At 44.4% G+C, this 11,836-nt stretch overlaps 2 protein-coding genes and 1 long non-coding RNA gene across 3 annotated transcripts; 1 reads left to right on the plus strand and 2 right to left on the minus strand.

The window, feature by feature from the left end:
* Window positions 1–1,505: 1,505 nt before the first annotated feature.
* On the minus strand, window positions 1,506–3,967 carry ccdc117 (coiled-coil domain containing 117). The gene is made up of 6 exons (XM_068738687.1): window positions 3,901–3,967; window positions 3,422–3,602; window positions 3,290–3,337; window positions 2,943–3,203; window positions 2,506–2,649; window positions 1,506–2,405 (listed from the first exon to the last, which is right to left on the minus strand). The coding sequence occupies exons 2-6, from the start codon at window positions 3,562–3,564 to the stop codon at window positions 2,180–2,182; spliced, it is 822 nt and encodes a 273-aa protein (XP_068594788.1). The 5' UTR covers window positions 3,565–3,602; window positions 3,901–3,967; the 3' UTR covers window positions 1,506–2,179.
* Window positions 3,968–4,855: 888 nt separating this feature from the next.
* Window positions 4,856–8,339, plus strand: tcn2 (transcobalamin II). Its single transcript, XM_068738547.1, has 10 exons — window positions 4,856–4,886; window positions 5,087–5,145; window positions 5,542–5,731; window positions 5,816–5,985; window positions 6,301–6,453; window positions 6,541–6,713; window positions 6,804–6,978; window positions 7,061–7,241; window positions 7,344–7,462; window positions 7,970–8,339. Exons 2-10 carry the CDS (start codon window positions 5,097–5,099, stop codon window positions 8,029–8,031), a joined length of 1,272 nt encoding a protein of 423 aa, XP_068594648.1. The 5' UTR covers window positions 4,856–4,886; window positions 5,087–5,096; the 3' UTR covers window positions 8,032–8,339.
* A 335-nt stretch (window positions 8,340–8,674) lies between these two features.
* Window positions 8,675–10,183, minus strand: LOC137893306 (uncharacterized). The gene is made up of 3 exons (XR_011105442.1): window positions 9,995–10,183; window positions 9,499–9,590; window positions 8,675–9,368 (listed from the first exon to the last, which is right to left on the minus strand). It is a non-coding gene; the product is annotated as an uncharacterized lncRNA (long non-coding RNA).
* Between the last annotated feature and the right edge of the window lie 1,653 nt (window positions 10,184–11,836).

The following is an 11,836-nucleotide window of genomic DNA, read 5'->3' on the forward strand; positions in this document are numbered from 1 at the left end:
GTTAAAAGTAGACGCCGAACTAACCAGCCATCTGACCTCTCAACAGCACGATCAGCTGTCTTTCATCTCATCGACGTAACATGAACCCCATCATGCATTCGTGTTGCTTATTACGACTTTGTTTTCCAGAGGAGCATCGAGCAGTCAAGAAGGGAGGATGACAAAGTATGATGGGTCTGCAGGAACCATGACGCTCAGCGCCAAGGTAAAGCCTTAATGTTTCTGTGTAGGTCCTAAGATTCACTCGCTGGGTCACCTTTAAGCATTATTCCCATCCCATCTTTGTATCTTTCTTCCAGCAGGAATCTCAGGCTCCGTTGTGCTCCCCCTCCGTCGGAACTCTCGCCTCCCAAGGCCCCTCAGACGTGGATTCATTTAAACTGCTGCAGCACCTCCAGTGCAGAGTCAAGCAGCTTCGTCTAGAAAACCAGGCCCACATCTGGAGCCCGTTGCCTAAGAAGATCCCCTCAGACCTCTCCACAGTGAGTGAATGGTTTTGGCAGCAGCTTGCTTATTGAATCAGAACCCATTCGTTGCATTTACACTGGTGAAAACCGGTGAAACATGCACACACACTGTCTTCAAGCAAAACCGCAGCAACATCATGGCTAACGGACTGCTTTACGGTTCTGGATCAGATCTGATATGTGGCAGGATAATTAACATTTGAGAATTGTAATCCGTGATAGTCTTCATAATGTAATAATATTAGCCAATACCGGCGTCTCCTTTGCAGATCACCCAAGATCCAGACATTGTCGGGATTCAGAGCCACTCAACAACCAGGACCATTTCAAGTTAGGGACGCAAGACCTCGCCCTGTTTAATTTCTCAAGCATCTCCGTGGTAACAAAAAATGAATCATTTACTGTTGGACATTTATGGAAGATCAGAATTACAAACATGTCACGATGACAAATGACCCAAGCAAAGATTAACTTCACATTCCTGTGTTCGGGCAGTCAGGTTTTATGACTCAAGGTCGCGATGAACTGAGATTTCCCTGGAGATTATGGGAGCTGGTGTCAGAGAATGTCATAAGACTGATAGCTCTGGAGAAATCCCTTATGTAATCACAAAAGTACTTAATGCTTTTCTATTAAATCTTTTTCTTAACTTTGTGGGAAAATCTAATCTTATCGTAAAACATTTACCGGGACAGGTTCTGTATTTGATTTCCCTCTAACTGTTATGTGATTCAGGAAGGCATCGGTTCCCCAGCGTTTAATGAAGTTGCCGTTTAAATGTGACCAGTTCCCATTTATTTAAGTGTCCATATTTAATAAAGCATCATCAGTCTCGTCTTAGGAAAGCCGATTTAGCAGCAATGAATAATTTATTCTCAGTTAAGGCAATGACAGTCATTAGCTAGTGTTAGTTTAATTTTGTAATTGTGTAATTAACGCCTTGTACGTCACGATTAAAGTGTGATAGTGCTTACCCAGTTTGCTTTCATTCAAACAGAATCTCTTCCAATTAAAACCAACGATCCCGTACGTACGGTCAAACTTTTATTGAAAAGCAATGACATTCCATCACAGGTTGCTCTTCTGGTAATGTACAAATAAAAATAGAATCAAATTAAAAAAAAGGTACATTCACAAAATTCCTCAAACCTGCCATGCGTGCTGTAAGAACTGGAGGAAGATAATCTCCCTGCGAGAACGACTTCAAACAGAAACGCAAGTCGACTTTTACTGTCCTGCGAACGATTGCCAGGAGCTGAACACACAAAAAAAAACATACAAAAGGTGCTACACACACTGTTTCACAAAAACAGTCATTTACGAAGCATCAGGACGTTGCAGGAGATATTTGGGCAAAATTACACAAATGATCCAGTTTCTAAGGCCGTGTAAAATTGTTTAGGTTTGCCTATAGAACTTTTAAAAGCTGTGACACGCTCCTTGGAGATTTAAAAGAATAAAAGTGATGAATTATCCAGCTTTATTATTTAATCCTTCATAGTCACGGTGAAAAACAACTGCAGCGACTGCAAAGCGAAACCATTGAGCTAAAACGCACAATATTCACGTACAACCGACCTGCCTCGTTACGCTGAACTTCCTGACCCTCAAGTGGTTCTTAGTCTTTCGTGTGGCTACACTTCCAGTTTTCTACTTTGGTGTGGCTTTATCTCAGACTCAGGTAGGATCCCCCCCCCCCCAACTCAACACAATTATATTTCCATGTCCTCCTCCCCAGAGTTGTGGGCACTGGCAGAGCTGTACAGGCAAGAGTGTGTGTCTGCAGGTGGGCTGGAGGGACCGGGCGATGCACACGGGGTCCGGGGCCGCTCAGATCCCGCCACTTGTTTGCGCTGTTTCTGCGACGGGCCCTTTCGCCTCCGACAGAACGGATCGTCCGGCGGCCGCCACAGCACCAACTCCATGCAGGAATGGCTCCTGAAAGTGCAGGAAGGAACGCTTTCAGTCAGAAAAACAAGCCGAGGTCTTTATTGATTACGTGACTGAACATCCCAACAACGAGGCAGGAAGCACGCACACACACTGCGCTACTGTCTGCGGCAGGATGTCACCGATGCCGCGCTGGAGGCCCTCCTTCAGGCTGTCGGAGATCACCAGCACCGGTCGTCTCTGGGCTGGCTCGACATCCAAATCTTCATCTTCATCATCCTCTAATATTATTCTGGGAGAAAACAATATCGCAAGTGTTGACTGAGAGGAATACAAGCTACGACACTACGCACCGCTACCAGAAACACCGCGTCTATTCCTCTTCTCAGTCTGCAAATGACTTATGAAAAGCTCCTTTTTGTATGTTTCTGTTTCCATGTAACGGAGTGACGGCTCCTGAGTGTTTGTGTTTACCACTTGGGAGCGTAATGACGCAGTACGTGTACCTCTGATATACGCTGGATGTCTGAACCTGCTGGGGCAGCTATAAAGCGCTCGATTCCTGAAACCTTTTCAGAATCACACCTGTCTTCGATCTCCTGGAGTCTCCGGTGGGCGGCCTCGATCTCCATGCAGGAGCTCTCCGTCTCGGGTCGGGACAGGGCGGAGACGGGCGGCTGCGCCGGCGCTGGGCGGGGACGTGGCGACGCGGGGGCGGCTCGTTGTGCAGACGGAGCAGGGAGAGCGTTTCCTGTAGACCAGTCCGTGAGAGTGCTCGCGTTTGGGTTCTCCGAAAGCCCCTCTTCCTCCTTGGACATTAGCCTCCTCCTTTTGGCACTACACGCCCTGACAAGAATGCAGATACATTTCAGAAACACACAGTCAAAGGGTTTCTGGTGGCCTTTTCCCCCTTGCGGTTCTGTGTCACTTACTCATCCCCGACTCGCCTCCTGTTCTTCCTGAGGCTTCGTGTTTCCCAGCTGCAGTGGGACAGAGGACGGGCGTGTTAGGGAAGAGAGAGACGATCCTTCCGGGTTGATGCCACTGAATTATTAGCTACATACTTGCTGGAGAGTTTTGCTCTCTGTGAATGGCCGGACGTACTTGGAGGTCCGAGGTCGATTTCAGGGAGGCTTGTGGGGCCCGAGAACGAATACATGGCTGGCAGAAACCCCACTTCGCTGCTCGGGGGAGCAGCGTGATGCATGCTGGGTCCAGGTGGGTCCAGGTGGGTCCTGCTGGGTCCTGGTGGGTCCAGTGATTTGGAGAGACTCTGGTGGATAAACTTCTTAAGGGTCTGATCTCCAGGATCGCTGCTAGTAGCGATCAAACGAAGCCGAGGCGTTTTACTGTCCTCAACATGACTGACAAAGTTCTACATGTTTACCAACACAGCACGCAAGCAGCTAGCTAGTGCCGCTGGTGACGCATTAACTAGTAATATTACATAATAATGAAACGCACAACGACAACGTAATTCCTGCAATGAATAGAGAATGAGCGTTGCTTAAACTTTGACGATAAGCTGTCGCTCAGGACCGACCTGTGCAGTTAGCCTGCCTCTCGGAGTCTTGTTTCTTTTGCTAGCTAGCTAGCTAGGCTCCTTCTTCAATGCCATGTTCTTTCACAGTGTCGTCATGAGCCCACAGTCGCCGCGGATCCACGTATGACCGCCGTGAACGGTCCCACCCGCGGGCAGAGAGCCACGGTACCTTCAGCGCCAACTCCTTCCAATGTAGAGACTGGCTTTAATAGTTTTTGCTAATCTCAAAGGTGAGTCGCGCCCGAAGAGTCGTAGAGCTTCCAGAAAGAACGCGAGATTTCATAAAGTGAATTGTGGGAATTGTAGTTAAGGGAGGAAGACGTCTCTTCACCTTTTAGAAATAGAAAATTACATCTCCAATCTAAAAATGAAACATAATTCCGCCGTGGATGTGTTTTATGAGCGGAATGAACTGCTGGGCGGGGGTCTGCTCTGGATAAATATATTGTTAACCGTTTTATTTTATTTGCTAACTTCCATTAAACATGCAAGCAAACTTACAAAAACGAAAACAACTTGAATCGTGAAAGCTGTGCCTTATGTACTGAATTTGTTTTTTAATTATAAAGTTTGAGCTGACACGACATACGCGCTGACGTTTGGAGATATCTATCTTGTATCACACAAAAACGGTGAATCTTTGTTATATACATATCGTCTTCCGCGTGGAGATTGTGTGAAGTAAATTGGGAGTTTGAGAGTAGTTTTCACACAATATAAAAATATACAAGATATAAAAGAACAGTTAGAAAGTGTAACTGCTGTAAACCAAATTGCCCTCCGAGGGACAAATCAATAAAAAGTATTTAGTATTTAGTATTTTAGTATGTGATACAAGATAGATATCTCCAAACGTCCAGCGTGTATGGCCCTGCCCCCAGTCGCTTTGATGCTTCCTGTGTCAGATCAAACAAGTCATGTGACAAGCAGACCGCAAGATGCCGACTCGACTTCCTCAAGCTGGATCTTTTCACTGGAGTCGCTCGGTAGGAAACCGTTGTTTACAGGCTTAAAGTAATTTACAAGGCAACTACTGAACCGAGAATAGTATAATAACGATCTTATTACAATTACCAAGTGTCGATGAGTGCTTTATGTATCTAAGTATATTTACTGCAGTTATTTCTTGAATCATTTTTACTATATATTTGTATTTGGAAACTAATTCTTCTGTGTCATCCTGTAGGTTGTCCAGAATGTTGTTGTTAGCGTTTATCGCCACTCTATTGACTTATGCCTCTGTCGGTAAGCGCTGGATTTCTTTTTAAACATTTTAAAATAATGACCAATCACTCAAACGCTGGCTGAACTTTGGGAAACCTAAATGACAAATTCACTGCGGCCATTTCCTGCTTTTGCAATGTGATTCAGTACCTTATGAAGTCTTGTAAAATATCTCTCTTTGTCAAACTTTGTGTAATTTGTTGTGAAGATAGTAAAATATCAAGGAGAGAAATCCAGATATTTAGAATTTGCATTTAAAATTATAAACTGGGGTTTTCCTCGCTTGTTGAGATTCTTGTTGTTTTTGTTTTGATAGTCATGAAGAAATAATTACATTTTTATTTGGGCGTGGGGGGGGGGGGGGGGGATAATATCTGTGATCAAAATGTCTTAAATAATTTTTACATTCTAATCCAGTTACTGCAGAATCAAACCATGAGCTTCTCCTGTCGCTCAACAAGGATCTGCTTCGCTCTCTGGACACGCAGGACGGACTCCCCAATCCCAGTATTCATTTGGCATTACGGCTTTCCAACTATCACAACTTGGCAAAGGAGGCAGAATACCTGAACAAACTGAAAAATGCATTGCACAATGACATTCAAAGGTGCTTTCAATTCACACGAAAATAGTTTCTGTTGAATTATCTTTTTCCTGGATGCACTCTGCTGACATGCTGTGTTTTGCTCAGCTCTCTCTTGCACAGCCAACCGGTGACTGGCATCATGGCGCTCTATATCCTGGCTTTGAAGTCCTCCTGCTATAACATCAGCACAATCACCTTCACCATCAATGGGAAGACTCAGGTCCCGGTGATGCAGCTAAAGACGCAGATGGATCAGGAAAAAAAAAACTTTGCTTGTACGTTATCCTGCAACCTTTCGCTGGCCGACTTTTTTCATTTTTAGTGTTTATGTACAAAAACACTTTTAATAGAACACGATGGGCTGAACAGACTCGATAGAAAATACTTGGTTTACCATTTTAGAACGCATAGGTATCATATTGAGAGCGTGGGAAGCCATCTGTGTCTCCATTTTGTGTGTTGAGGTTGTATGTTCCTATCCCCAGAGTAATTATTGACTAATTCTATCCAAACTGAGATAAAAACTGTACTTGCTTTGAAGAATATCTTCACGTCTGATGTCTAATTTTTTTATTTCTCTTTTCATGCAGTAAGCGGACGCCCTTTGACCAATTACTACCAGTACTCTCTGGGTGTGATCGCTCTTTGTGTAAGTGGCGTCAGGGTCAACAACCATGTCACCAACAAGCTGATCATTGCAACGGAATACGACTGCTTCAAGCATGGAGACATTGTCAGTATTGGTGAGCATATAGGGAGGGATGCATCGCACCAAGCTGAACTCGGCCTCCCTCTCTTTATATATTTTCATTCTATCTTTTTTACCATAGACACCTACGCCATGGCTGGAATGGCACTGCAGTGTGTGAAAGATGCTGGTTATCATGTGCACAATGCTGCTGAGCTTGACACGGCTCTTGCCAAGATCAAGCAGAAGCTCTTGGCCTCTCGTAGGACTGACGGTCACCTTGGTAATGAGTTCAGTACTGGCAATGCCGTTCAAGTGAGGAACCTTCTCTGTTTTTTTTTTTTCTTGTGTGATCCCACGCACTAAAATCTTTGCAACTCAAATCTATAATTTCACATGTTCAAGGCCCTTCTGGCGATGGGAAGCCCAGTTACGGAGTTCGCTGCCTCAACGGAGGCCATTAGGACAAGTGTCAGAGCCAACGTGTACCACAACCCGATGGGCATGTCTCAGATCTTGCCAGCCCTCCACCAGAAATCCTACCTGAGTCTTAGAAACAAGAAGTGCCTCAATGAGGATGGTATGTTCAGATTATTCCCACTTCAGGTTTCCGGAGGTTTCTGCATTGTCACCCTTTTGTCGCGTTGCTTGTCTTCCTGCAGACACACTGGTGCTGGAGCCAGAAGAGCCTGAGCTGGTTGAATCAACCGATTGCAGTGTGAATGTCAAGGTGGAAGTGGTGAAACACGATGGGACGAAGACGAATTACGCTTTGGACGTGCCAACGGGCAGCACTCTGCTGAAGGTGTTGGAACTTCTCAAAGGGAAAAACGTCGGCTTCACGTGAGTTCGTATCCTATTGCTTTGTGCATTTCAGCTTTTTGTAACTGTTTTTACAACCAGTATATTTGCCGACATTGCGTAACGTTTGATGCTGCTCTGCAGGTTTGAGGTGCAGACTAGTTTATGGGGACCTTTCTTAAGCGCAATAAATGGGGAGCAGGCCAGACAGAGTGACAAAAGATACTGGCATCTGTCTTCTGATGGTAGTGCACTCAATGAGGGTGAGGGGACACACACACACACACACAACAGAATCAATTATTTATTAAAAAAAAAAAAAAAACGGTTGTTTGTGCACAAGGCAATTCATTTTTAGGCAGATCTGGGTGCAGATTGAGTTCCTGGTACAGTTTTATATCTTCTCCAGTGTTGCAAAAGAGAGGTTTTTTAAAAAATAAAAAAAATAAATTAAAGCTGAACAGTAGCGATAATGAAGATTCATATTGGTTGAAATTGATTTTCGGTATCTGTGAAAATCTACCTCGATGATTAGTAGATCTGGATCTGCCAGAAGGCATCATGTGATGATTCCAGTCCAGTACGGTTCTAGGATCAATGACCGAGTTGATATTGCTTAATTTGATGAGGCAGATAAAGCAACATCTCACACACTACACTTAAACTAGTGTCCTGTCTTTCAGACAATGATGTATTCAGACATATTCAGCGTCTGAGCATGGTCTCTGTCTTTCTGGTTTTTTTGAAATTGTGCTTTTTTGCTCCCTCAGGTGTTGGAGATTACACAGTTGAGAACGATCAAAAGATCGGCATCCAAAATAAAGGCTATTGAGTCACTCACTCCTAATGATCAATGAGCATCAAATCAAAAGAATGGTTCTAAAGCTCTTTTTTTCTATTCTCTTTAACAGTGACTAAACTTAAATGTCCTGTTTTTAGAAAACGGTCAGTGATTTCACGTAACTTTTGCATTTGAAGTAGAATGAAGCTTGAATGTGAGTGCAAGTTAGAAATAAATACACTTTACTATGAATATTCTTACTTTGCTCTGTAAAGTTTAAATATTGTTTTATGATAAGATCATTAAATGACTGAAATGTTAATTCAAATGTATCATGAATATGCTCATTAAACTAAATTGTAAAGAAAATAAAAGGTGGGTTTCTGAATTGATCCGTAGAGTTTAAACCACATTGTTTTGAATGTAAACACTCCAACTTCTCACATTTCGAGTCCTTGAACGGCACAGTAAAGGTCAAATGAATTAAAGTACTTTGTAAGTGTGGCGTTGTGCATATGGGGCTAGACGATTGTTGCCAACAACGCCACTTTAGGACTTGCAACCTAAAGATCTATTTAATTTTTTGTTCCTTTGGTTCCCAGCTCGTTTTAGCGGGTTTCCCCACCCACAGGTCCGCTCACAGTGAACACCAGCACGGCAGTTAATAATTCAAAATATTTATTTAAGACTCTAAACATGTCCTTAAAAACACTCTACAAACAAAAGAAGAGGAGAGACAAGGCAGTGACAGTCTACGGCCAACCTGCCCTCGAGACGGGGAAAACACAAATGAGGACACTGGAACGAGGGAGGGGAAGCACCTATATAAACCCCCCCCCAATCAGTGGTAAATGGGCCACAGGTGCTCCCTCCAACACCTGCCTGCCCAATCAACTCCAATCATCCGGTTACATTCCTCCCCCCCTCCGAGTTATCGGTGCCCCACCGATAAATCATAATATAAAAACAAAACGGTTTTCTAAAAAAACAGTCAAAAACCGAGCATCACCCAAAGGTCAGCGCCTGAGCCCCAGATACACCCGCGTACGCCAAAAAATATGCGGCCCCGAAAGAACAGCCGGAATGACCCTCAGTCTGTTCTTCCCGCTGGTGATTCCCCCAAATGTCTGGCTCTCACGCTGAGCCTCGCCCGGTCGTTCCCCGTCCTCCGCGGGGCATCAGACACAGCCACGCCGACTCCAGCGACGCCCATCCAGACGCCAATCCAGCCACGCTGCCATGCCGATGTCCACGCTCCGGCCTCGCCTGGGCTGCATCCCCCTCCATTCGCCGACGACCATTTGCTGCGTCACCCGGCCCTTAAGGTCCCGCAGCTCCCGCTCCCGCCCAATTAACTCCAATCATCCGGTTACATAAAGCACAGAGAACTGGATTCAGAAGCATACAAAACAGTTGAGCTGCCTGTATATGAAACAGAAAGGCGGCTCGATTGGCCCGGATTGCTCAACGTTAAGAGATGAATGGTGTCCAAGAAAAAGGCCTCCAGCATCACTTTACCTTCTTTAGACTTGTGTTCCTCAGGTACTTCAGCGACGACTCGACGAGGCATTCAAAGAAGGGATTCTGTCCAAATCCGTCGCGCTCCAGATCTAATAGATGAAACAGGACAGATAACCGGTTTTCCTACAAACATTTCATCCCTCTACCCTAACCCTCACCACGGTAGCAACGAACGCACAATCAGTATTTTATGTTGTTGCTTTTTCAACATGCACATTGAAAGTGACACAAATGTTTCCATGTGGAAGGCAGGAGGTGTGATCAATACGGAAACCCTTTGATCGGTTTGATAATGGCCCAGCATGAACTAAACGGCCAATTCCTGAGATTTAGAAAGTCGGTGAAAACATTTAGACAGACATTTGACAAAGTTAAATGAGCATCATTACTTCATCACAGCATGCCATCAAAGTGAAAAAGAAATAAAGATAAAGAAAGTGAAAACCCATCATCATGAAGCAGAGCATGACTTTGCATGGCTTCAAACACTCACCACTAGCATTCTGCATATTTCTTTGCAGTCCTCTTTAACAGCAGCCCTTATTTTGTAATTCATGTTTGAAAACAAGAACAAGAACGACGTTAAAAACTAAAGACAGTCCCGATGTGTTCTCCGCCCTTTTCTGCCTCCGAGTGGATTTAGTTTGTAGGGAGAGAACGTTTCTGATACAGACGAAAAAAGAATGACTTCCGCATTAGAACGTCTCACGTGACAAACGCGGACCAATCACAAGGCTCGGTTGTGGCACTTTGATGTTGTGTTATGGATGTCGCGTTGTCGCTTTGAAACGCTTTAATCTTAATTGTCAGTCGATCGCCGCTTTCATCTTGATGAACATTAACTCTTTAAAAGTGCTTCAAGTTTCCAGATTGAATCACCTTTTAGCACCTTGAGTGAAGGAAAAGTGAAGAGAATGACCACAAAGCCAATAACCTATGCTGAAGCATGCGCTTCCAGCACCAGAAAGGGAAGAAAGAAGAGGAAAAAGCCCACACAGGCAAAAACGTCTGCCGCCATGGACACGACTTCAGGAGGTAAGTTCAGTTTTACAAACTATTTAGTCTGATGTAGGGCTATACTTGAATATCTCCATTTTATTTCAATATGTGTAATTGTTAGGCTTGAATTTTACTGCAAACAAATGTGTATACATTTTTTTATTATAAATATATGAAAATGATTTTGGTGTCAGAAATATGTCTCTCATACATATAGTTAATTTTAACTTGTTAAAATGGGCTAATGCCAATCAACGGTGTAATTATTTGTGGAATAATAATAATAGTGAGTCTACGTTAACAGTTAATGAACACGTACTAATATTAAATAACATTCATTTACACCTATGAGCAATTTAGTGTGACCAATTCAACTGCCGGTAATTGCATGGTGGTGGGAAGAAGCCGGAGAACCCGGAGAGAACCCACGCAGGCACGGGGAGAACATGCAAAACATTCAAACATGTAACCTTCTTGCTGTGAGGCAACAGTACTAACCACTGTGCCACCGTTGCCACCCAGACCTTAAGTAGTGTCGTAACAATTTTCTAGTCTTAGTTTAACTCTGCAGACAAACAGCACATGCACATGAAAACTGTGATTATTATATGATGTAAGGAGCATGTGACACTGTAATAACGTACTTGTTTTCTTCTTATTCTCCAAAGCTGCGGTAGAAATGGAACAAACTCCTCTCCAAAAGCTGCATGACCTCCAGGCCAAATATGATGGGGTCACGTCGGCCATGTCCAACCTGGTTAAGAACCAGGGAGAGGTTCAGATGGAGATTAAGACCAAAGAGAAGCAGATTGCTGATCCCAAGATGACCCTCAACGCCGAGACTAAAAAGTATGAGAAGAACCGAGAGGAAAGGAAGGAGGAAGTCTCCAAACTGAAAATCCTCCTTGTGGCCACTGAGGAGAAGGTCACCATGGCCAACCTGCGTGTCAATCAACACAAACTGACACTGGAAAACCTCAACAACACAAAGTCTGCTCTGAAAGCCATCCAAGAGGAGCAGGCCACTTGTGTGGAGGCCCAGCGTCTTCTGATGGACGCCATTGTGCGCCAGCATCAGGAGGCTTCCAAAATGGAGGAGCGCTTTAACGACATGCTCGCCAAGAAGGAGGAAGCCTTTGCGAGGGAGCTGGCCAAACAGAGGGAGGAATTTGTGCAAGAGCTTGCGAACATGAAGGAGGAGGCACAGAAACACGAGGAGCTCCTGTGCCTCAAACAAGATGACGCCCAGCCACAGGTGAGCTGCTCCACCTTTTTACACCGCAAACACACAACGGAATTCTGTTTACACCCTAGTTAGTACAAGGGCCCCTTGAAA

Source organism: Brachionichthys hirsutus, chromosome 4, assembly GCF_040956055.1.
Source record: "Brachionichthys hirsutus isolate HB-005 chromosome 4, CSIRO-AGI_Bhir_v1, whole genome shotgun sequence".
NCBI lineage: Eukaryota > Metazoa > Chordata > Actinopteri > Lophiiformes > Brachionichthyidae > Brachionichthys > Brachionichthys hirsutus.